Below are 25,175 nucleotides of genomic sequence, written 5' to 3'. Positions count from 1 at the left end.
AATACTGATACACTAGAGTGATAGGAATTCTGATCTTAAGTAGCTACTCTGCCATTTAAACAGTCCCTTAATCTCTTCAATACTCTTTTCTTAATCTCACCGATTAGATATTACCACCATCACCATCACCACCCATCCTAGTATCTCATAGGGAGTTGTAGGGATTGAGTCATATAATGTATGTGAAGTTCTTTGCAAACTACAGAGTACTACAGAGCTTGGATATTATCATACTGATGTTTAGAAAACTAGCATTGGATACTACAATTTATATTAGCTTACTTAACGTTAGTACTTTCTCTACAATGCTAGAAATATAAAACGAATTCTTTTTCTCCAGTATGCTTGAGAGAGAAAGAGAACAAGGGAGGCAGGAAGGGAGAGAGAGAGATAGTGCGGGAACAAAGCACTATCATATGTGAGTCAGCTCTGTATGGGAGAGAAAATTCCCTTCAGTTATGGGATTATGGAGCATTGGTCCTCAAAATAGAAACCTATTTTAATTCTAAAAAGGCTATCTACCTTAAGATTATCTTTATGTCATTCTGAAGTAGAATCCAGTTAAACTCTAAATCGACAGCTATTTTAAAAGAACGGGTATTTTGATGACTTTGCAATTTAGAAAGACTAGATGAAAAATACTGGCTGCAGAGACTAAAAGGTTATCAAAGACAGGTTGGGATAAACTGCAAAATACACAAAACAAGTAATATGAGGGTGTTTCTTAAAGGTTTGAAGCAGAACCTGGTCTGGCTGATTTACAAAGAGATTACAGATGTACATCAGTAAAAAGCGGCATCACGCCTGATGCACACATAAGCAGTTGTTAATGGACTTCGAGCTAGAAGTTCCTCCTTTAAAATCAATTTCTCCACTGTGTCAAGGAGCATGTAAACATGTCTCCATCTCCACTCTGGTATGTAGGTTATGTTTCTTATACTTCATTCATTTATCACTTTATTATTTTTGTCATAACATTTCACTGATATATTATTAATCATCTTTTTAAAAAGACCTTTTCCAGTTAGCTAAGTCCTTATGCTAAACAATAATATCAGTAAAATCATGACTTTGAGGTTATATATTTATAAATATTATTAATATTGATAGTCATATATTTTTCTAATATGTGTTAAAATAATTAATTACATGAGTAATTAAACAGACATCATGTATACTTAAATAATTTTGAGCATCACACTTTAGAAATACTGGCCTATAGGACAGAGGACAGAGTATCATCTATAGTGGAAGGTAGTAATTATCCACATGAAAAATTATTATAAGAAGCAAATGAGTCCACATGGAAAAGCATTTTGTAAATGGCAAGGTACTTTACACACACATGCACACACACACATTAGTTCTCCCCCTGCTGGACTTTAAAAGCAGAGCACAATAAACTGCTTCACCATTGGCAGAGAAAAATAGTTTTACAAGAGGTTTAGGGTTTTTTTTTTGTTTTTTTTGTTTTTTTTTTTGATATATATACACCTGAAAGGCAAAAGAATGCGGTTATGGGTTTGAAAAAATTAATAGAAAGCCAATATTTAAAGGAGACAAATGCCTTTTTAATTTCATGATCTTATCACTTTAGCACACAGGGCAGAGAAAAGCTGCTTTTCTGTGAAACCAGGATTTTCTATTCAGTAGCAGTTTGAGATAAAGCAGGTACTAAAACTAATAACAACTTTACTGTTTGGAATTTGTTACTTCAAGGCAGCTAATTCAATAGCTTTCCGTTTTATCTAGTTAACAAGATGTTGCTTGAATGAACTTTCTTTCCCTGTAACTTGTTATGGGCTATCTATTTATTGGGTGCCTATACACGCACACTAAAGATATTCCTAGAACACACTAAGGAGCGATCTCAGCCCCTAAAAGGGTATTAAAACAACGACTCCTTAGCACAATCTAGGCTTTGACTAGTTGTAAAACGAGCTTGGCTCATTCCACTGGTGATGGTGGTACTACCATATCTTCAGAAAGACTAAGAATGTCCAATGAATTTTAAGAGATTGTATGATAGAAATGGGCATTTAGGTCTATTCCTATTGTACTGGTTAATTCTGATTTTCAACCACTTCCTAATATATCCAAGCACTCTGCATAGCAGTAGGTGGTCAATAAGTGTTGAAAAGAATATTAACTATTCCTTGTATTCATAGTAAAACATTTAAAGAACAGAAAAGTAATATTGAACACATCAAAAATAGAGGTGGTTTTTTGGTTTCTTTATTTTAAAAACTATATACCGTCTCTTACATTTTTTTCTATTGGTCTCGTGTGCGCTGGTCTTATTTCCCAATTAGATCATCAATCCTTGAGGCAGGGTACCATATTATATATAGCATTCTTTGAATGGTAGTGACTATGTAATTGCATAATAGATGCTCAATAAAATATTATTCACTTATGAATACTCTGGTTCTCTTTAGAATTCATTACTAAAGTATAATGTATTACTAAGAGAAAGCTAATGTATGTATGTCTTTTCCTCTAATCCTTTGGAAGTGCATCAAAGGCTTTTTCTTCAATGATTGTTGCATCTCCTTTACAAGCTGGCAAAGATAGCAAAATTTATTACCTCTAGTTTATAGTCAAAGAGATTGGGAAAAGATGTTGGTAAGTGCTTCAAATCCCATTTTGCTTAGCTATAGCCTTAGGAAGAGTATTTGTATCCACTGACTTTCAACAGCGGATCATTAAAGAAAATGAAGGATGAAAAAGACAAAAAGAAAAGCAGCAGGATTTCCTACCAGGACTGTCCCCCCTTTGAGATACAGCTGTATAGGGTTTCTCTGGGGAAAAATACCAATGCTTTAGGGCAAAAGGGCCTGAGATGGCAGTTTCTCCGAGCCTATAATTAGTCATAGCCTGGCTATGCTGAGGACAATGAACAGGCCAGTTCCCTGTCCCTTGCTAGTATTTACTAGATATAAATAAGACTCGTTGGTTTCAGCTTCTCCAAAGTCTGCACCAGTCAGGTTCAGTCAGGTTCTCATAATGAATAGCACTTCTGCGGTCTACACCAAAGAAAGGGCTGACTAAACAAGTATACTCTGAGGGTTCTTGAAGAGGTTGGTTAGGAGAGGGTTCAACATATCTGAGTGTGAAAGCTGGAGCATCATTCCAACAGGCTTGTCAGATACCTATTTTAAAAGTCTCTTCAAATTTGAATTTTTGAGGTTATGTAACACGCTATATCTGAACACATACATTATACATACAGTCTATTATACACAGGGAGTACACAATACATGGAAAACAAAACGGACAGGGAAATGAGAGGGGGGAATCCAAAGAGAGGCTGAGAAGGGTAAAAAAAAATTGAAGGCAGCTTCCCGAAAAAAAGAAATCTCTTCTCTGTAGATTGTTTCACTAGGATTTTGTTTCCTTCCTACTCAGTACGTACATGGAGAAGACCAAAGCTAGTAAGCCTGCCAACAATGGCCGCTCCTTTGTGCTAAGATACAGATGGAATTTGCATGGGACAAAGCCGCTGATAATTACACACGCCTACAGAACAATCCCCACAAAGAGATCCTCTAGTTTTTGGGAGAGAAGAATTCCCCAACACAATTTGCAATTACAATATGTAAAGGAATTTGCCAAAAATGCGCTGATTATGTAGAAATTCAGAGGCTTCACGGGAGAGGAGAAAAGCAAGAAACAGAAAGATAAGGAATAGAAAATAACAACATAAGTTTGAAAGAATAAACCATCTGCATAGAAAGAGCGAGTGTAGAAAAACCAGAAACTTGAGCAATAAAAATAGGGTGATTTATGCTTTAACTGATACGATGGTGGCACTACCAGCGAAGGCATAAACAGAGGTGAATATTTAAAGCCGTGTGAGGCCACTTCATGGTGTCTGTGCCTCATGTGCCAATATAACACAGGCATACCCCAGTTCATTCATGGCTGTGGCACAAAACGTTTTTAAGTTGGTTGTTGGGAGACCATATCCATTTCCTACCTCCCATCTACCCAAGACAGCCTTCTCTTCACCCAGAGAAACTGTACTAACTGCTTGTGTGACAGGTGCTACATTTGCTTATACCTGAGCATTATAAATGATACCTGGTTCCAGATGATCACTCAGAAGGCTATTTAATTTAAAATATTTATAAACCATCAGTCTGAGTCACACACCCTGACAACTGAGGACTATATCAAATCGGGGAAGGGGTTAGCATTCCTTTTTTCTGTCCAGGGCTGGGCCCGAGCCAGCTTTTGAAAAGCAGGTTGGAGGGCCCTTTCCGTTGTCCTGTCCCTCTCTGCCAATCTGAGATTCTTCTCATGTTCAGGGCCCCCATGCTGCATTTAGACCCCTGAGTGGATGTCTGCCTCCACCCAGCACTCCATCTCCAAAATTCCTTATCTTTCTTTTCTCCTCTCAGTAAACACTTCATTTCTCTGAAAGTGGTTGGCCTCAACTAGAAGCTAGCATAAAAGCAACATGTGGATAAGACCACAATAAGGTAAGAAGGACTGCCTTCCAACAAACAGATTAAGAGAATATATATGACACAATTTGACATACTTATGAAAGATATAGCGACGCATAAGCATTTTCATTGTATCTACTCTTCTTTCCTTCTCTTTAGATGAAAATGCTTATTAAATCAAACGAGTTGGTGAAATTTGGGGAAATATAAGCCAAATAAAAATGAAAAATTTAAGACTGAAGGAAAACTTTATTTCTCTGGAAAGAAGGACCTACCGGGAAGCTCTGCCTAGGAAGCTGGCTGCGGGAAGCAACTTAAGTTAGTCGTACTTTTCAACTCTGCCTTTACCTCTGTATCCCAGGATTCTGTCAATGTTCTAATTTTGTTATTTTTTTTTAAACAGTAACGATCAAGCTAGGGGCAAGGGCTCTGATCACAGCAGAGTAGCGGCAGAAACAGCCAAATCGGTAAATGCCTACCTATAAAGAGCAAATATATTAAAAAGATACATTGGGGTTTTATGGCAGTCTCCTCTGACCAGTGGTCTCGCTGACAAAAGGATGTGGCATAGAACTCTTCCAATCACAAAGCTCCCTAGTACTCATATAGTATGATCAGGTTTCAAAGAAAGGTCAGCAAATACAAAGTTGAAAAATCTTTTTTAGATGAAAGATTAAATATATACCTACACATGATTTCCTCAGGTTATTAGTTTGTTTCAAAAAGCAAAATATGTATCGGTGCCTGAAAATGTATTCGGTAGGGAAGACACGAGTGATCAAATTCTCGGGAAAACTTTTTATTTGTCAAGAAAGAAGTCCAGGAGTCTTAAGACTGGGTATGACACTAGCTGGGCTTACCCATGCAAATAGAAATAGAAGGGATTCGGAAATGTTTACAGCACTGTCAACCGCCTGTGTTTCTATCTTTTTACCTCTCTCCTTTACCTTGTCTTTATAGGTGCTCAGTTGTTTATTTTTCTAGTCATTTCCAGGAAAAGGCACAGGGGACTTATAATTTCCAGAGGGAGGTGGGGGATGGAATAGAGAGCAGTTACATTAAATGTTTGACTCGGAACGCGAAAGTTTATTCTGGAAACTGTAGGGGAAAAAAATTGAGGATTCAGGGTCCGGATTCCCAAAATATATTATGGTTCACCTGGCCTATAGGTTTCACAGTGTATGTGTTCTAATTATTCATGCAACACCGATCTGTTCCCAGTGCACACATAGGTAGTGGCTCAGCTGCTCGAAGGGAAGGAAAAGCTCTTTGTGTGGTTGATAGTCTCCTGAGGGTAATGAGTCAAGCTACTTTCTGCAGCCTCACCTAAGCAGAAGCCTCCCAGACCTTGCATTTCCTCTCTCCATCTAAAAGTTGGAGAAAACGGGGCTCCTGGGTGGCTCAGTCGGTTAAGGGTCTGACACCGGCTCAGGTCATGATCTCATGGTTCGTGAGTTCAAGCCCTACATCAGGGCTCCACACTTATGGTACAGAGCCTGCTTGGGATTCTCTCTCTCCTTCTCTGGTCCTTTTTGTACGCATGCGCGCACGCGCACACACACACACACATTCTCTTTCAAGATAAATAAACAAGCACTAAAAAAACGTTGCAGAACATATTTTTAAGTGGAAACGTTGCTAGAAATTGGATTTCCTAATGATTTATATACAAAGAACCAGGGAAACAGTTGGATAAGTGGAAGCCACACCCCTCCAGCTCTCCCCCCTACTACCTGCTGTGTTTGTTGTCTCTGGATCGCTCTCACTTTGGGAACAGGGCTCTCTCTGGAGGAGGAAGACTGCTGCCGGGACCGGCTCCCATTCTGCACAGGTTCGGCCATGAGGGCTGCAGAGGCCACCGACATGCTCCCCGTGCTACGTAAGGAAGCACTATGTGGCAGGGATGGCGGGGCTTTGGCTCGGGCACCTAACCCAGCCTGGTCCATTTTCCGGATCTGGGCCTGCCCGGTACTATTCTGCCGTGGCAGAGCAAGAGGTATGTGTCTGTCTGGCACAGTATGCCGCCTGGAGAAATCCTCGCTCTGGGTGCTGCGTTTGGTGAAATCTTCCATGCTGCTATTGCTGGGCCCGCTGAGTTTGAAATCCTCACTGTTACTTTGGCTTCTGGAACTGGCAGTGCTTAGGTTCTCCAAACTGGAATCCACAGAGGCCTTTGGCATTGCCGGAATTGGGTTATTGAGGTGATAGACAGGGTTCTGGAATGACAAGGGCTGGAGGCTGCCTGGCTGGTTCAAGGCCGGGTGCAGGGGCCTTCTCACTTGGGGTGCGCTCTGGGGAGTGCTCTGGGTTTCCCGCAGTTGTTTGATGCTGGCCACCTGGGTTATGGAAAGCTGGCTTCCAGTTAAGCGCATAGGCACATCGAGCATGACAGGCGCATGCTCCACCTGAGCAGCGTGAGTGTCCTGAAGGTCCATGAGGGAGATGCTCCGACCGTTAGGAAGGCTACTTTCCTTCTCATCCTTTTCAGAGTAAGTCATGCTCTGGGAGGACGCTTGCTGCACCAGCAGTAATGTTTTCCCTCTGAAGTAGCTATCAGTGTTGTCCTGGCTTGGAGATTTTAGTTTATGCAAATCACTGTGGAAAAGGAGAGGACCCTTAATTACTCCTGGGGCAAATTCAAAACAGTTTTTTTCAACCCAGGCATATGAACATTCCAAAGGCTCACAGTCCCAATGTGGACACTTACATTGGTTTCTAAACCCAGATTTCATCGTTACAATTCTTTAAAATCCAAAATTTTTAGTTTCTCTCCAAAGGTGGGGAATAACGCTGTGCTTACCTCTCCATCATTGTCTTCAGTTTCTGCTAGAATTCTAGTCATATCCTAGTTAGGCTTTAAACCCTCCCAAATATTCTGATTCACAGTTAATTACTTCTGTCTAAACCTTCAAGAGGAGGAAGCAGGGCTGAGGTACAACCAAAGGGTCACTGCTAAAGGCCCAAGTCTTGCCAATCCAGAAAAGAGGGTCAGTGTGAGCATCAACGTTGTATCTGCCTATCCGGCTGACACCGCCAGCCATAAAGTGATTTTAACAGAGGTTCTCCAGAGTTTTGAGTGCTACAATATATGGAAATAGAAATTTCAAAGCCCTTAATCTTCCATTAAGCCGGACCTAGATTTTTAAACAATGTTTGCTGAACATATTATAACTCTACAATATCACTGTAGAAAATAAGAATCCTAGATCCTGTGTATTATTAGGACAAACAATTGGATTTATCTCAGGTCAGATGTTTTTTCCAACTGATCATGACTTTCAAGTTATAAATTCAACAAATAAATAGATTTCTGCCAAGTCTCTAAACATCACCTCTCTCTGAGACAACGGTTTATTTAAATTCTCTGTTTCATACCTGTCAGTGGGGTCTTCGAATATTTTCTGCAGCCCAGAGGAGAGGCTTCCACTGACATTTGGACTGGAGTTATGCTCAGTGAAGCGTCTTAGTTGCTGTTGTATTGGTGTAGGATTAGTCAGAGACTTGGTAATATCAGCAAGAACTCGAGGGAGAGGTCCCAATTTTGCCACGGTCGCCTGTAGGAAGGAATTTTCACCCTAATTGGATAATAAGCATTGCGACATCCACCAAGGATTGTTTTTGGGACAACGATGCCCATTGATGGAGGGGTGTAGGTTGGAGGGAAGGGTAGGTGTTTGCATATGGGAGTGGCAGGTTCATAATGCATTGTTATGGAGCAGCAGAACCATGGCGTCGAGATGAATGGAGGAGGCGAAACAAGGTGCAGCAGACATCGAGGAAAGAAAGGAAATAGAAATTAGGATTATGCAAATAAAAATTAAAAGACATGCTCAAAACAACCAAACTATTGCCATTCCAACTAAAATAGGCATGCAAAGCAAACTAAATCCTTGGAAGGCTAGTAGATCAAGGTGGGGGAGGGTAGGGGAAGAACCAAACACCTTCTAACCAAAGGACTTCGAGACCAGAGGATCGGCTAGTGTGATGAAACTTCCAAAGAAAAGACATCATGTGAGAAAAGAAATGCATGCCAACATACAGGAAGGTGTTGCATTCAGGGGTCTGGAGCACTGCAGGGAACACAGATGATATACTGCCATCTACTATCCCATTTCCTTTAGGGAACTCTGACCTATTGTCAACTGGGTTTGCATCAGCAAGACAATCTTTTTTTTAAACAGCAAAAGCAGGTAAACTCTGTGAGATATGTCTAGATTTACCCCTGGTTTCCAGGACTAAACACAGATTAAAAAGGACAAAGCATGTTTACATAGCAAAGCCTGTTGAAAGGACCTCAGCCCAAAATCAACCAGGCCTATTTCACAGGATTACTGTATCCGCATCCCACCGATGCAGTTATTCAACAAAGAGTAACTTTTTAGTATTGGATTTATCCATCTCAATCATTTTTTTCTTTGGGGGAATTCTTATTCTTATGGAGTTCTTTGGGACCCTTCAACTCTAGGCCAGTTCTACAAGACTGCCTCTGGGTCTCCTTTGTCTTCTCAACAACCAAGTCTCTTCAACTCTGCTCCAATGGGTAGAATGGGCACTCAAACGCCACCTCAAGAATAGCCTTTACCTGCTCAACTTTCTTGAGCCATGATTTGTATTCAAGGAATTTACCTCAGCATAGCTGCAACTCAAAATCTAGCTAGTATTCCTACAAGTGAAGAAGGGGCCCTCAAGAATAAGAGTTTACTATTTTACAAATGGTAGGACACCCTACCATTTACATTGCCTCAGGAAAGCGGTCTTTATTAATAGGTTTTACTCCCCTCCCCCATTTTATCGGTACAACATTTTTAAGGATAATAGGAAAGTGGAGGAAAACAAATACATTCTTATCACAAAAAAATAACTTTGCTTTTGAAGTTATTCTAACATACCACCACACCTATTTATGAAGTACCTGTAGCAAACAAAAACATCAATAAATAATTATTGTGATAAACCTAGCCAGAGTCTAAGAGTACTTTCCATTATAAATTCGATTCCTCTTTGAAAAATTCCAGAAGGAAGCAAATGATTGGCATGGTATGTATTTAGTTACTAATATGGTATATAACAAGATTCTGAGCTTATACTCAGAAAATAAATGATGAAAAATAGTATTTTCTGTTTTTAAAATTCACATCTGTAGAGAAAGAAAACATCAGGATTTTCAGATCCCATGCAACTCCGTAGTACTAATAGTTACATTGAACCTTCTGACTTGCAGAATAAAAAAAAAACTCATGAGTTAAACCACTTAAACATAATAGTCTCAATATTTTTCCAAGTCCACACTTTTGTTAGGATTATTATGAGGTTTTATCTCATCCTGCTTATACATGAATAAACCTGCGTATGGCAATATTTGATGTTAGTTTCCAGGCAAGGTTTTAGACATGCTATATATAATGTTATATACATATATGTATGTATTTATAGAAATATATACTCCATTAATTCAGCTAATTTCTTAAAAATATATGTGAATAATCTCATGGCTTTCTAGAAGTTCCTGGTTTGGAGGGCACGCATTTGATGCAGAATTGATAGCTATTTACTCCCAGACTTCTAGCACAAAAGGTCGTTTTCGACTAGCAGGAAGCGTGAAGGCTGTCACTCTGTGGATACTTTCCAGAATCCAGGTACATTAACGTTCTCTATCTCCCATCTCCCATTATGCTTCCAGCCTACTTTACCTTATCAAGTTGGGAAACTACTTCCCACAGTAAGGAATGCAAAACTGAAAGCTCTCGGCCCAGATCAATGTAACCATCAAAGCCTGGTGTGTTCGAGATGGTGTCCGGATTAGAGATCTCCAAAAGAAAGCGCTTCATTCCACCCCATTCATGTTCTAAAAAATCATTCATGAATGCCATGTATTCTTCTTTGTTACCAAATCTGAAGTAGAGGGAGAGAAAATGAGAAAGGACATATTCAGGAAAAGAGATGTCTGAGTTGACTTTACACTGAGCTTTAAATTTTTTATTTTTATTTTGGGGAGGTAAGTGACTAATTTATAATCTGCTAAGTGATAAATGCTAAAACATACTTTCCTAATACTGATGTAACAATCAAATACTTTGCATAGCCTTCTAGTCTCTGTTGGCGAAAGCTAACTCTCTTTTTTCTGGTATCTAGAGCTCTCTGTAAATAACCTTCGTTTGCCTACCACATGCTCATCGGTACAAACCTTCAATATTGCTAGCTTCTTCAGAGTCTCCTGAATATATGCCGCTTCTCCAAGCCTGTGTGCACTGCATGCTATTTATTTTTGCTAGAGAAGAACCTCTCTTCTTTGCCCATCTAAATTCTAGGTATCTTCAGCCCAGAAAATTTCTTTCAAAATAAGCTAGAAGTAATTTTTAGCAGAATTAGCTCAAATATGGGTAAATATGTCTATTTCTGTGCTGCTGTAAATATAGGGTACACAAAGTTAAAATAGTACACTTCCAAAAGGCCAATATTTACACTAGAAAACAATCTGCCTCATTGAAGTTCCACTTTCTTCCTTCAATACGCTGCTAATAGAGAATCTTGTCTTTTTTGGAAACAATGAAAAGTGGCAAGAAAAGAGTGTGAGTGGACACACTCTACCACCCAAACATAGCTGCTGTTTACATGTGAGTGCATTTCCTCCCCAATGGTTTTCTAACTCCCTTTTAAAAAAATTTTAAACCTATATAAAAGTTGAAAGAATATACAACAAACAACCATATGCCATTCCTCTACATTAACCCACTGCGAACATTTTGCCAAGTTTGCTTTCACTTTCTCTCTACATACTTTTTTTTTTTTTTTTTTTTTTTTGCTGAACCATTTTAAACTAAGTTGCAGACATAAACTCTAAATACATTAGCACTCATTTCTTCAGAATAAGGAACATCTCTTACATAAACCAATGCTATTATCACGCTAAAACTTTTAAATCATCTTATATATAGTCCACATTTAATTGTCCCAAAATGACTTATAGATTTTTTTTTTTCCCAGTTCAGATCCAGTTAAGATTCAAGCATTGCAATCTTTTAAAATCTAGAATAGTCCCTCTCGATCTTTTCAATTTTTCATGACATTGACTTTTTTCTTTGAAGGGGCCAGGCCAATTGTCTTAGATAATGTAACCACTGAGTTTGTCAGATGGTTTCTCCTAACGTTTTATACTTTAGTTTTTGTATTAACATATTTCTGGAATAACAGCATATGTATCTTCTAGTATCCTTTTTCTTTTTTGCTAAAGTTTTGAATAGCACTTTCCATATAGTATAATTGTATCTGCATCATTTTCCATATTATTGGACATTTTTGGTGAACACTGTAGTGGCTGCAAATATTCTACTGAATGCATGTACCATAGGTTACCGAACCATTCCTCTGTAAAGTGAATATTAAGCTGTTTCTCCTTTCTTCTATGTTGAATACCACCATAACGAAAATCTTGTAATACGAGTGATGAGGCTCCCCACCCCCATCCAAATTTTAGGTGTCACGTATTTTTTTTAAACAATGTTTTTAAAAGTGCTTATAGCAGTGACACCTACTTGGCAAAGTTAGCCAGGTTCTGAATGACCTTGGCAATTAGAGTCAGAGTCCGAGACGTGCGGTCATCAGGATACTCTTGCATCAGGTTGAAAAGACTGGGAGACATAATGGCTGGGCACAGAAAACGCAGAAATAACGAGGCACTGATGAGCCGCTCGCTGATGTCCTGTTTGCCACGGTTCAGGCACTGCTGCTTCCATGACGCAAACACTTCTTTCAACTCACGAGGGAAAACACTGGGGAAGGAAAAAAGATCAAAACCTCTAAATACAAAAGTACCATAACCCAAGAAGACACAAGTGATCCCATCTGGCCCAACACACCTGCTCTAGAGCCAGGCTAAGAGGAGAGCCTAGTGGAGAGAATTCTGCCTGATTCATGGCTTCGAGTTGGTGGAAAATTCACGGAAGCCCAGATGGAGACTGGAAACCCACAGCCATAAAACTCAGGGATTAGTGTAAATTTAGTTTTGCAACGTAGGAAAATGGCATGAGGCTCCTGACTGAACCATCTGGTTTAACAGAGCTTACCATAATCTCTCTAAAGAGCGTTCTTCAAAACTTCCAAAATCTCACCAATTGCAGGGGTTGGAACGATGATCAAAAATCATTAACACAACTGTCTAACACGGGTAAACACTTCAGAAAGCCATTGAAATACTTTGGGAATTAGAGGACGTGGTGCTCCTATTCTGGGGAAATATTATATTTATGTAGATAGTTCACAGGTGCTTCTGCTTACAGTGGAGATTTGGACTTCAGAGGGGACTACATTAGGGAAACTTTCCATCTTCCCCCTAAGTCCTTTCTCTGGGTGGGAGATACTACAGTTGACACTGTGATGACCTTTACATGGAAAAACTGAAGTTCCGCGAGCAGAGGCTGAGGCACTGACACCTGCTCACCAGTACGAGTTGATGATCTTGCAGAAAGCCAGCTCACAGCACATTTTCAGGTTGCTCTGATGCTCTATCAGTTCACTAGAGGAACACCTGCTGGGCTCCACCTCACAGTTCTCATCTGACTCGTACAGAGCTTTGATGAACTCCCCTGTTTGAAGAGAGAAGGTGACAGGTAGTGTAACTATGAACAGCGTCTTCCTGAACAGAATAAAAGGATTTAGGATTTCTGTCCTAAAATGTATAACGGGAATTTCTTTCTGAGACCTGACATGGAGGGCATGAAGGATTGTTGCTGCTTTAGACCCCAAGGGTTACCACCTCCCATATATGATGTTTATCTTCCTCATCTTGGAAGCAGAAAAACTGCAATTGCTAACCTCACCATCGTGGTATTTATAAAAATAATAATAATGATCATACTTTCAACAATGATACAGCTTTAAATCTTTTACCTGAAACCACAAATTCTTTATTTTTGAGGTGGGGGGGCAGAGAGAGAGGGAGACACAGAATCTGAAGCAGGATCCAGGCTCTGATGTCAGCACAGAGGCTGACGCGGGGCTCGAACTCACGGACCGCGAGATCATGACCTGAGCCAAAGTCAGAGGCTTAATGTCTGACTGAGCCACCCAAGTGCTCCACAAATATATTTAATTAGCAGGGACTCGTTATTTGTTATAAGGCTGCTCTACCAGGATGAATAATGTTGTTATTATTTTAGAAGAAAAAAGAACCCACGCTTGACTGAATACCCACCTAAGGTGTTAGTGCTAATGCTGGTGTCAAACATAGATTTGAGGTAAGGGTCTCTAGGCTTACCTCTTGTAAAGGGGATAGTCATTCAACATAGTAGAAAAAATGTAGCAGACATTTCTTCACAGAAGCTTAGAAGCACTGTTTATATATCCCATCCTCTATAGGATATGCCCAATATTCCCTGAACGAACAAATCCTTTCCTTACTTGTTTATCCTCCACTATACACCATACCTTGTGTATGTTCTAGTGTTCTGTGTTTCACAATGTTTTGTGCTCTTTGTTCACATGTCTGTCTCACGTTCACACCTCTAGGATGAATACCCTTGGAGGTCAGGGCCAGCTTCTATTCATGTTTGAATCTCCAGCCTACCAAATAGCTCTCAAAGCATTGCAGATGTTCAATAAATATTTATCAGAAATGATAGCATGTATTCTTGTTTTTTTTTTTAATGTTTATTTTCAAGAGAGAAAGAGTGTGAGCAGGGGAGGGGCAAAAGGAGAGGGAGACAGAGGATCCAAAGAGGGCCTGGCACTGACAGCAGTGAGCTCGATGTGGGGCTCAAACTCATGAACTGCAAGATCATGACCAGAGACAAAGTCTGACACTCAACCGACTGAGCCACCCAGACACCCTTATTCTTGGGTTTTTACAGGTCTTTATGACAAAGGAGTAGATCGTGCAAAGATCCTTTCAAATCTGCTCATATCATTCAAAGTTCAGGCTAGTTATAATAGATTTCATGGACATGAACAAAAACTTCTGCAAAATTAATTAGCAGTAGCATCATGAGGAGTATTTTCTATCAAAAGGGTAAGTAGTGAGGCAAGTGAAGATTTAAAAAGTAGCTATAATAGAGGATGGGAAATGATTATTTGGAAGAAAATGTTTGGAGAATAGGAAATTAGTAGATGGAAAAAGTAAACGCTTTGGAATCAGACAGACCTAAGGTCAAATCACTTAATTACTGGGGAGCCTTGAGAAGTCATTTAACTAAAAGTCTGAGTTTCAGCTGCCTTATTAATAAAATGGCGTCAATAACTCCCACCCTTACAGACCTGTGGTGAGGATCAGAAATAATGCATGAATAGAAAAGTATCCAATATGGTGCATGGCACTTAGTAGGGGCTCTAGACATGCAATTTAAAAATAATTTTTCATAAAGTGAAAACACCCAAAAATATTGATAAATTCTCGCAAGATTTGTATGTGACATGTTCTCAATGTCCCCTATACTATGTGCTTCCACACAATTTACCTCATTTAAAGAACACCTAAATTTACTCTACTACAAAGCTGTAATCATCCAGATAGTATGGTATTGGCACAAAACCAGACACATAGACCAATGGAATAGAGAACCCAGAATTGGACCCACAAATGGGTGGCCAACTAATTTTTGACAAAACAGGAAAGAGTATCGAATGGGAAAAAGACAGTCATTAGCAAATGGTGCTGGGAGAACTGGATAGCAACATGAAGAAGAATGAAACTAGACCACTTTCTTACACCATACACAAAAATAAACTCAAAATGGACGAAAGAGCTAAATGTGAGACAGGAAACCATCAAAACGCTAGAGGAGAAAACAGGCAACAACCACTTTGACCTCAGCTGCAGCAATTTCTTGCTTGACACGTTTCCAAAGGCAAGGGAAATAAAAGCAAAAATGAACTACTGGGACCGCATCAAGATAAAAAGCTTCTGCACTGCAAAGGAAACAATCAACAAAACTAAAAGGCAACCGATGGAATGGGAAAAAATATCTGCAAATGACATATCGGATAAAGGGTTAATATCCAAAATCTATAAAGAATTTACCAAACTCAACACCCGAAAAACAAATAATCCAGTGAAGAAATGGGCAGAAGACACGAATAGACACTTTTCTAAAGAAAACATCTAGACGGCCAACAGACACATGAAAAGATGCCCAACATCACTTATCATCAGGGAAATACAAATCAAAACCACACTGAGATACCACTTCACACCCGTCCGAATGGCTAACATTAACAACTCAGGCAACAACAGATGCTGGCGAGGATGTGGAGAAACGGGAACCCTCTTGCACTGTTGGTGGGAATACAAACTGGTGCAGCCGCTCTGGAAAACAGTGTGGAGGTTCCTTAAAAAATGAAAATAGATCTACCCTATGACCCAGCAATAGCACTGCTAGGAATTTACCTGAAGGATACAGGAGTGCTGATGCATAGGGGCATATGTACCCCAATGTTTATAGCAGTGCTTTCAACAGTAGCCAAATTCTGGAAAGAGCCTAAATGTCCATCAACTGATGAAAGGATAAAGATGACGTGGTTTAGCTGTACAATGGAATACTACTTGGCAATAAGAAAGAATGAAATCCTGCCATTTGCAGCAACATGGATGGAACTGGAGAGTATTATGTTAAGTGAGGTAAGTCAGTCAGAGAAAGACAGATATCATATGTTTTCACTCATATGTGGAACTTGAGAAACTTAACGGAAGACCATGGGGGAAGGGAAGGGGAAAAAAATAGTTTCAAACAGAGAGGGTGGGAGGCAAGCCATAAGAGACTCTTAAATACAGAGAACAATCTGACAGTTGGGAGGTGGGAGAGAGGGGAAAATGGGTGATGGGCATTGAAGAGGGCACTTGTTGGGATGAGCACTGAGTGTTTTACGTAAGTGTTGAATCACGGGAATCTACCCCCAAAACCAAGAGCACACTATATACACTGTATGTTAGCCAAGTTGACAATAAATTATATTAAAAAAGAGCAGCTAAATTTAAAACTAAGTCATCAATGTCAAATATTCCACATAAAAGTTGGCCCACCTCTAAATTTATACCATTAATATTCTGTTTAGTGAGTTCTTTGAGGCTATATCTAGTTTAGGGAAACAATACTAATATTAATGAATCATTGATAAACTTTAAGAATTATTTTTTACTCTCCAAGAAAAGAGCCAAATAAATAATACAAGGGTCCAGAAGTAAATCAGTTGTCTAGGGGTGCCTGGGTGGCTCAGTTGGTTGAGCGTTTGATCCTCAGTTTCAGCTCAGGTCATGATCTCACATTTCATGAGTTCGAGCCCCACATCGGGCCCTAAGCTGACATCACGGAGCCTGCTTGGGTTTCTCTCTCCTCTGTCTCTGCCCCTCCCCTGCTTGTGCTGTCTCTGTCTCTCTCAAAGTAAATAAACTTAAAACAAAATTTATATAAATCAATTGTCTAAAGATTTTTTTTACCTGATTATGATATATTTAAAGTCCTCCCAAACTGAGAAAATTATTTTCACCTTTGAAACTATAACCTGTCTGATAATGTGGAAAACACCACACTGAAAGGCAAACCTTTTATAGATCTGCACCTAGAAGCTGCTTACCTGATCAAAAATTATTGAGATAGATTCAGTAATCCATTTGCATTTGCTCACTTGTCTTTGAAAAAGATCAGAGCCAAAGGGGTACTTACTACATTGTTTAAATGTGACTTTGTACCTAGAACGTTCTATGGTGTATTTTCTATGTAAATCATTAACTCATTACTATCTAGCATCCAAATTGTGTATAAATAAGTCAGTAGGTATGGTCATATCATTGCTAAAATAAAATTTGCCTCTGTCACCAAGGGTGGAAATCAGGGGCTTTTCTGTATCTCATAGATGGTATTTCTGTGTGTCACAGGGTATCAACATGCAATCTGATTTTAGTCAGAAAGGTAACAGGTGTTAACAGGTGGAAGCTTTAAGTCAAGTCTAACTAAGCCACCTCAGTTATGTCTGTGCAGTACATAATAATGCCTTAATCAAGATAAATACATATTGTATAACATGACTGGTAACTTTTAACTAAGTTTTCTGAGAATTCTTCAGGCAGTCTGGAAAGAACATCTATTTTTTTGCCCAAAGGGTATGAAATATAACTGAACTTTAATTATTCTGAGTGCTCAGCTGTCCTTATTAATTTAATTTCTTGGTTTACGGAGACTTCACTGTGAAGCCTTTTTCTTTGATACTTACTGAAGGATTAGAGGCTCCTGCCATAGTAAGTACAGTCTTGTATGACAAAAATAATTCAATCTTTATAAGGTAACTGAAAATATTTTGCAGTTCTTCAGGATTACTATTTGAAAATTCACTTATTACTATATCAAACCATATAAAATAAGTCTGAATTTACACTGGCTCCAAGACAGATACTCTGTAAGTTGTTTTCAAAAGGAAGTTTCTGTTATAAAAGTAAAATATAGCAGAAAAATCGGCCATTGAGAGTCTAAGATATAAAGGCTAACTAGAACTGTGGGCAGTTAAGTGGGAAGAAGACAGGAGAATCTCTGCCCTGAAGAAGCTTACCAATTAATTTTGTTTACGCGCTTGGAAGCGGCAGCCATTTTCACTACCCTGGTCCCTGCTCTTGGAATAGAGATCTTTGTGGGGTTATGTGAATTTGTTCCCATGCTCACTGAATTTTCATGTCTCATTTAGCCCATCAACTAATTATTCACAATCCTATCAAAGTACTTGCATCTACTTTTCACTTTGGAAATTATTTATTTGGAAATCCTGTATAGTACACTGAATGGCAGAATACAGATATTTGATTTTTAAGAGGTAGGTGGTCTACACATAATTTACCCCTATGTCCATATAATGGAGACTACGTATGGTTGAGATGCTTCATCATTGCCTTTTATAAGGCAATACAAATCACTGAAGGAAGCCATGAGATATACTTTCTGATATGACTGTAAAAAACTCTTTATGTGAGACTATGAATCTCTGTAACTTTCGTATCAATGAAAATCCATATTCACTATTCTTGTAAATTCCCACTAGATCTTAAACTAAAGCACATAACTTAGAGAAAAAAATACGAAGACAGGATGCAGGAAGAGAAATAATTTACTTCTGCAGAGTAGGAACTAATGGCTACTATAGTGAGTCTACTTCTTGTAAGCACAATGGTCCTATTTTTTGAGCATTCACATGTTACCCTGTACAACCCAGTTCCTGTCCTCCTGATGGCAGTCCCAGCCACCACTAGTGAAGTTACCGAATGCAATAGCCATTTTTTCTTTCTTAACCTCTACCTTCCTCAATCTCTTGAGGATGTTGATGCTTTCATTTCTTTTGGTGTCTAGGACTCAGGATTTTCCTGGTTTTCCTGCTTTGTGTGCATGTGCGCACGCGTGCTTTTTCTTTGTGATCACTTTCCTGATTCCTCCTCTTCCTTCCATCTATATCACAAGCCTAGGTGCACTGTAAGACCTGTCTCTGGCCCAGTCTCTTTCTGCTCTTGTAATCTTGTAGCTTCATTTATCCCTCCACATGGGTAACTCGGTCCTAAATTTCCAGGAGACACCTAGGCAAATGTCTTGAGATTTCTTACCTAGAACCCCTGGGGATTTCCTATTAGAACTTCAAATTGAATACCCATGAAGTGGAAATATCATTTTCCATCTTTCAAGCCTACTACTTCTGTGTTCTTTACCTCTGTTGAGAACCTCATCATCCTTCTCGTAACCAAGGCCCAATAGTCATTGTAATAACTGGTCTCCACCCCCAACCCTGGCATATTCTCACAAGCTGAAGTTGCCAGGTCCCATCAGCTCAACTTCTTGAATATTTCTCAGATCCACCTTACCTCTTACTCTTGGTGATCACATCAATCAGAGGCTCTTGGCTTCTTACCCTCCTTCTTACAATGGCTTCTTCACTGGTCTCTGTTTTCAGTTGCTTTCTTCACCAACCCATTTTAATCACTTTGTTAAAGTGATTCTATTGAAAACAGCCTGCTCAAAACCTGCAGTGGCTCACCAGTGATGACTGTTAAAATCTAAACCCCTCAGCTTGGCATTCAACGCTCTCAACAATTTGGTTCTAATTGTTTTTCTTCTTTGTTGTTGTTGACTTGTCTTTTTCATTTCATTTTTTAGCTAATTGCTTTTATTTCATACGTGCCTGGCTCTCTCATACTGCTATGCCTTTTTATCAGTATGGTTCTTTCCCTATGCCAATCCCTACCACTTCCCTTGTCCAATATCTGTTTTTATTTAACCTTTCTGCCTTTCAAGCTACACACACATTGTTTATGTATCTTACATGGGAAATTCCATAATCCCATCAGCTAGAATAATTTCTTTAATTCTTTGAAAAAGCACAGGATCTCTCGCACTCTCTCTCTCTCTCTCTCTCTTTGGCTATAGGGATACCTTATCTTTCTTATCTCCCTATCTTATAAAATCCTTGAGGGCAAAAATCTATCCATTCATTCAACATAACTGTCTAACCTTCATAATCACATGTGACTACTGAGCACTTGAAATGTGGCTAGTGCAAACTGGAATGTGTAATAAATGCAAAATACACACTAAAGTTTAAAGAGCTAGTATGAAAAAAAGTAAAATACCTCACTAGTAACTTTTATTTTGATAGCTTGTTAAATAGTATTTGGATATAATGGGTTAACTATAATATCAATAAAATTAATTTTGCCTGTTTCTCCTTACTCTTTTAAAAACACTGTGACCACTAAGAAATTTAAATTACATACGACTCACATTATGTTTCCATACGATGGTGCTGCTCTACATTCTGTGGGAAGTACTGGGGATATGGAGATAAAAGAAATTGTTCTTCAAGAAACTCACATCTGCCTTATCATGATGTATATCACCCAGCCCAGTGCCTTACTCTAGAGGTTAACAGCTTGAATTTCAAGACTAGATCTGGAATTCTAGGTGAGTAGCCTAGTCAGCAAGAACTACTGACTGGGCAAAATTTAGTAATTGTTAAAAATTCTGGAGATCTTGAAGGCAAAACTTGGGAGCTGTGGGAACTGGTAAGAGTTTTTTCACTTTCAATGCATGATAACAAATGTTAACACTTTCAAGAATTACATAACCTATTTATATCATAATGTAAATAACCAACACTTTGGGGGAAACGGGTGCCCCCAGATCTAGTAGTGACATTACTCATAGTGTGTATCTCAGCATCAGGAACTTGAGCGCCTGGAAGTAGCAGCATATACTGATGGGCTTTCTCTTTCTGTACATTGATTGTAATAAACCAATGTGCAATAAACCAGGACTACTGGTGAGTAGTGCAGAGGCTTACAGCTGAAACTCAAACTTTAACACTCTAGTCAGCTAGGATTTAGTAACCTGCTGAATTTGAGTTCAATCTGTTTGTCCTCCGAGGGTGAAAAAACAAAATTGAAAGGCAAAGAAAGCAATGTTTTGCTTCTCCATACCCAATGCGTCATGAAGATACTGTTGTCCCACCAACTTGAGGTATTCCTCAATGGATTTGGTGGCAATGGTGTTCTCTCTGAAGATCAAGACATCATGCTCTCCACAGCGATCCACCTCAGACATCACCAAGTCGGTCAGAAAATCCTGGTGGAATAATGTTCAGTCAGGCACAAAGCAACCGAATAAATAATATATGTTAGAAGAAACCGATGAAATATCAGACATCCTGGAAATGCTACTTTAACACTAAAGGTGCCTGATTCATTTGTAAGAAAAAGAGTTAGCCAGGGTAAAAGCTTAGGTACCACTAGCTCTAAGTTTAAAATTCCTTCAAAGGTTTTCCATTACACTTTAGATAAAGGCCATACTTTTGCATGTGGCCTACGAGTCTCTACATTTTCTGGCTTCTGTCTGCCTTCCCAACCTCCTCGTATACCATTCTCTGCATTCTGTCCCAGTTTCAATGGGCTTTTTTTTTTTTTTTTTTTTTTTTTTTTTTTTTTTAAGGCATTGAATATATCAAGACCTTTTTAACACAAGATGCTATTTACCACAAAGCTTCTGGAAATGCTGTTCTCAGTTCTGCTTCACTCCCACCCTTGTTCCTGCCCCCAGGGGCATGGAGGTAATTCCTCAAATCCTTTGGATCCTAGTGTGTACATAATTTCCTCAATGAAGCCTTCTCTGACCAGCATCAGTCAGGTCCTGTATTCCCCATTCTTGTAGTGCCTATGTCTTTTTTTTTCCTCTGTACTTCTGACTGTAATCACACATTTATTTCTGTAAGTACTCAATTATTATCTGTTTTCCCCAGAAGACTATAAACCCCATGAGGCCAAAGACAGTGTGTATTTTTAGTCATCTCTAGATTTTCAGCATTTAATAGTTTCTGGTACATATTAGGTGTTCAATATATAATAGTTACAAATTGGTCCACAGTGTCAACACGGAATTTCTTAAACTTAGCACTTCAACTCATTTTCTAGGCTGATTACCTACCTATCTACCTACCTACCTACCTACCTACCTATCTCCATCCATCTGTCCATCCATCCAGGAAAAAGGCATAAGGAGAAATAAAGCCCTTAAGAAATAACTGCTCCTTTTCCCAACAGTCCTAAAAATTAACTTGATGGGGGCACCTGAGTGGCTCAGTCCATTAAGCATCTGACTCTTGATTTCGTCTTAAGTCATGAGCTCACAGTTTGTGAGATCGAGCCCCATGTCGGGCTCTGGGCTGATAGCGCAGAGGCTGCTTGGGATTCTCTCTCTTCTTCTGTCTCTGCCCCTCCCTCTCTCTCTCTCAAAATAAGTAAATAAACTAAAAAAAAATTAACTTGATGTAAAATTCAATGTTTACTGTTGTTCAGTTTAAATGTAACAACATCATGTATTTGTGATATATATGTATATATACATACAATGGATGTAATATATCCATTGTATATTTCAAAGTCTCCAAAACCAAAAACAAAGGAAATATGCTGACTTACTTTTATTTTAAATTTAAGCATTTTGAACATTAATGGGATTTACTCTGGGGAAGCTAAACAAAGTGAGGGGTCACTATTAAAACTCATATACTAAGGAACAGGTGGAAAGTTATCGGGGTGAAGGTAACTTTCTTTATCTTGATTGTTGTGGTTTCCCGGGGTACATAATATGCAAAACTCATTGTATTTTCCACTTAAAATGGGTGTATTATATGTAAACTGTATCTCAATAAGGTTGTTGAAAAATATCCTACATACATATCCTTGAACCTCAAGTAATAGAAGAGCAGAATGAACAAATCCGTACAATTTCAAAGATGAGACTCAAAATTTCAATGACACCTGACCCCAAACCTGTAAGCTATTTGTAACACTAGAAAACTTAAAATTATTATCACAAAATTCAACTACAAAAATGATAATCAGTAGGAAGTCAGTTAGATAAGGGACTATTAATTGGATATATGGATATATTCTGATTTATATCAAGAAATCTTAAAAGTATTTAATTTTATTGTTTGGTTCTAAATAAATTATTCTAGCTGTGAAATCTTCTACATCTAAAATACGGTTTTACCATAATCCATTTGCAGACAACATAATGGAGACTCAGGCTAGTGAATATGGCTCATAGAGATGGTAATTATCATAGTTCAGGCTGATCACGGAGTCTATCAGTTGGGTGGGTTTCTTCATATAATTAGTATATTCCTTTTTTTTTCATCTTCCTCAATTTTTACTTCTATCCAGGATGAAGTTAGATAAAACTATCATGAAACATGGAATGCTACTTGGCAATGAGAGAGAATGAAATATGACCTTTTGTAGCAACGTGGATAGAACTGGAGAGTGTTATGCTAAGTGAAATAAGTCATACAGAGAACGACAGATACCATATGTTTTCACTCTTATGCGGATCCTGAGAAACTTAACAGAAGACCATGGGGGAGGGAAAGGAAAAAAAAAGGAGGGAGAGAGCCAAACCATAAGAGACTCTTAAAAGCTGAGAATAAACTGAGGGTTGATGGGGGGTGGAAGGGAGGAGAGGGTGGGTGATGGGCATTGAGGAGGGCACCTATTGGGATGAGCACTGGGTGTTGTATGGAAACCAATTTGACAATAAATTTCATATTAAAAAAAAACTGTCATCAAACAGCTACCAGTTAAATAATATCCCTTGGAAATACCAAGGGATTTTAATTCCCTGAAGACTCTTGCTGATGCCCACTATGCTTCTGGAATTCCTACTTCTGTGACTAGGGAATAGAGTCATCAGTTAATCTTAACTTAAAACATAGTTAGGTGGGGTGCCTGGGTGGCTCAGTTGGTTAAGCATCTGACTTTGGCTTAGGTCATGATCTTGCAATTCATGAGTTTGAGCCCCACGTCGGGGTCTGTTCTGACAGCTCAGAGCCTGGAGCCTACTTCGGATCCTGTGTCTCCCTCTCTCTCTGCCTCTTCCTCGCTCGCACTTTGTACCTCTCTCTCTCAAAAATAAATAAACATTAAAAAAAATATATAGTGAGGAGCAAAACCATCATATAGCACACTCTGGAACTAAAGATAATCTTGAACACACTGTGAGATTAGCACACCAATTCTACCATTTGTTCTGTCAGATAATAAGGAGCTAGCCCTGGTATCTATGTTTCGCGCAAATGGATTTTAAATAAATATCTGTTGGTGTCTCCATGTTACTTCTTTGTTTTATAATCCCCATCTTTTCTGCATGTGACAACTACTAATAGGTTTCCTTCCTACTTTTTTATTTTTTTATTTTTTTTTACTGATAGCAAAGCATACTTCTCCAATTTGAATCTCTATACCAAACATAGTATGGTTATTTGTTCATAAAATGTAGGGAAGAGATTTTGGGTAATGTAACCCTCCTTTTCCACTTACCTTGGCTCTGCCGGTACTTTGAAGAATGTGTACTAAGGCACAAGCCAACTCCTCTTTATTTCTCACACTAATTACTGGTTCAAGGACAGAGCACAGCATGGTGTAGTTGCTGGTGACAAATTCTGCAAATTCTTTGTATTGCTCCATAGGCAGAATGGTGATAGTTTGGAACCGCGATTTAATCCGAATAGAAGGTCCGCCTGTCTTTCCTTTGTTGGGCGTAGGGGTACTCACTGGGTACCACTTTTCTACAAACTGGCGACCAGTCACACTGGCAGTGGGAATGTTGACTAGCCCGACATAATTATTCTTGTCTTTTTTTTTCTTTTTTTCCACATCTTTATAAATGTGAACTGTGATGCTATGAAGAGGTGGAAGGCTGTAGAATTCAAAATGTTCGCCCCAGAAAATATTATCTGCTTTGGTCTTGCTGGTTGTACGAGCAAAGAGGGTATCATCAAGGCACAGTTCACAGAAATATTTCTTTTTAGGGGCAAGGTCCTTGGCTTCAATGATCCATAAACGAAGAACATTTTCAGCTCGTCTGCAATTGTCCTATAAAAAAATAACGAGTTCGAGTTTGAAAGCTGAAATCCCAGAAGAACAACATTTTCCTTTACAGGAGGTGATACTGACTATATACTTTATTAAGGGTGGTCATTAAATAATGAAAGGGATTGCTATCTCTTTGTTCAGGATAATAGCAAACTCTAAACAAGAAGATATCAGAATCTTAGCCTTATGTACTCAATTTACTTGGGTTAAAAAAATATCATGTGAGTTCTAATATAGCCAGCCTAGTGGCAACTGGCCTAGTTTCTGCAAATAAAAAAAGAAGCAGTTCAGAAACTAGTGTTCTAGTCCCATTTCTGTCGTGCACCAGCTTCGGACATGGG

General features: G+C 38.9%; 1 protein-coding gene across 6 annotated transcripts in view; it reads right to left on the bottom strand.

The window, feature by feature from the left end:
* The window catches only part of RASAL2 (RAS protein activator like 2), a 349,262-nt gene that overhangs the window by 11,106 nt on the left and 312,981 nt on the right, over positions 1-25,175 (bottom strand). For 4 of the 6 annotated variants that reach the window (XM_042976554.1, XM_015543801.2, XM_015543797.2 and 1 more), the window contains 7 exons: positions 24,280-24,834; positions 20,884-21,028; positions 12,889-13,033; positions 11,984-12,220; positions 10,142-10,343; positions 7,827-8,026; positions 6,185-7,046 (listed from right to left, as the gene is read on the bottom strand). In XM_042976554.1, coding sequence (XP_042832488.1) covers positions 6,185-7,046; positions 7,827-8,026; positions 10,142-10,343; positions 11,984-12,220; positions 12,889-13,033; positions 20,884-21,028; positions 24,280-24,834 — 2,346 coding nt within the window. The remainder of the gene's footprint in view (positions 1-6,184; positions 7,047-7,826; positions 8,027-10,141; positions 10,344-11,983; positions 12,221-12,888; positions 13,034-20,883; positions 21,029-24,279; positions 24,835-25,175) is intronic. The other 2 variants (XM_042976556.1, XM_015543799.2) reach the window with 1 other exon arrangement.

Source organism: Panthera tigris, chromosome F3 (assembly GCF_018350195.1).
Source record: "Panthera tigris isolate Pti1 chromosome F3, P.tigris_Pti1_mat1.1, whole genome shotgun sequence".
Taxonomy (NCBI): Eukaryota; Metazoa; Chordata; class Mammalia; order Carnivora; family Felidae; genus Panthera; species Panthera tigris.
This window is presented reverse-complemented; position numbering and strand designations above follow the sequence as displayed.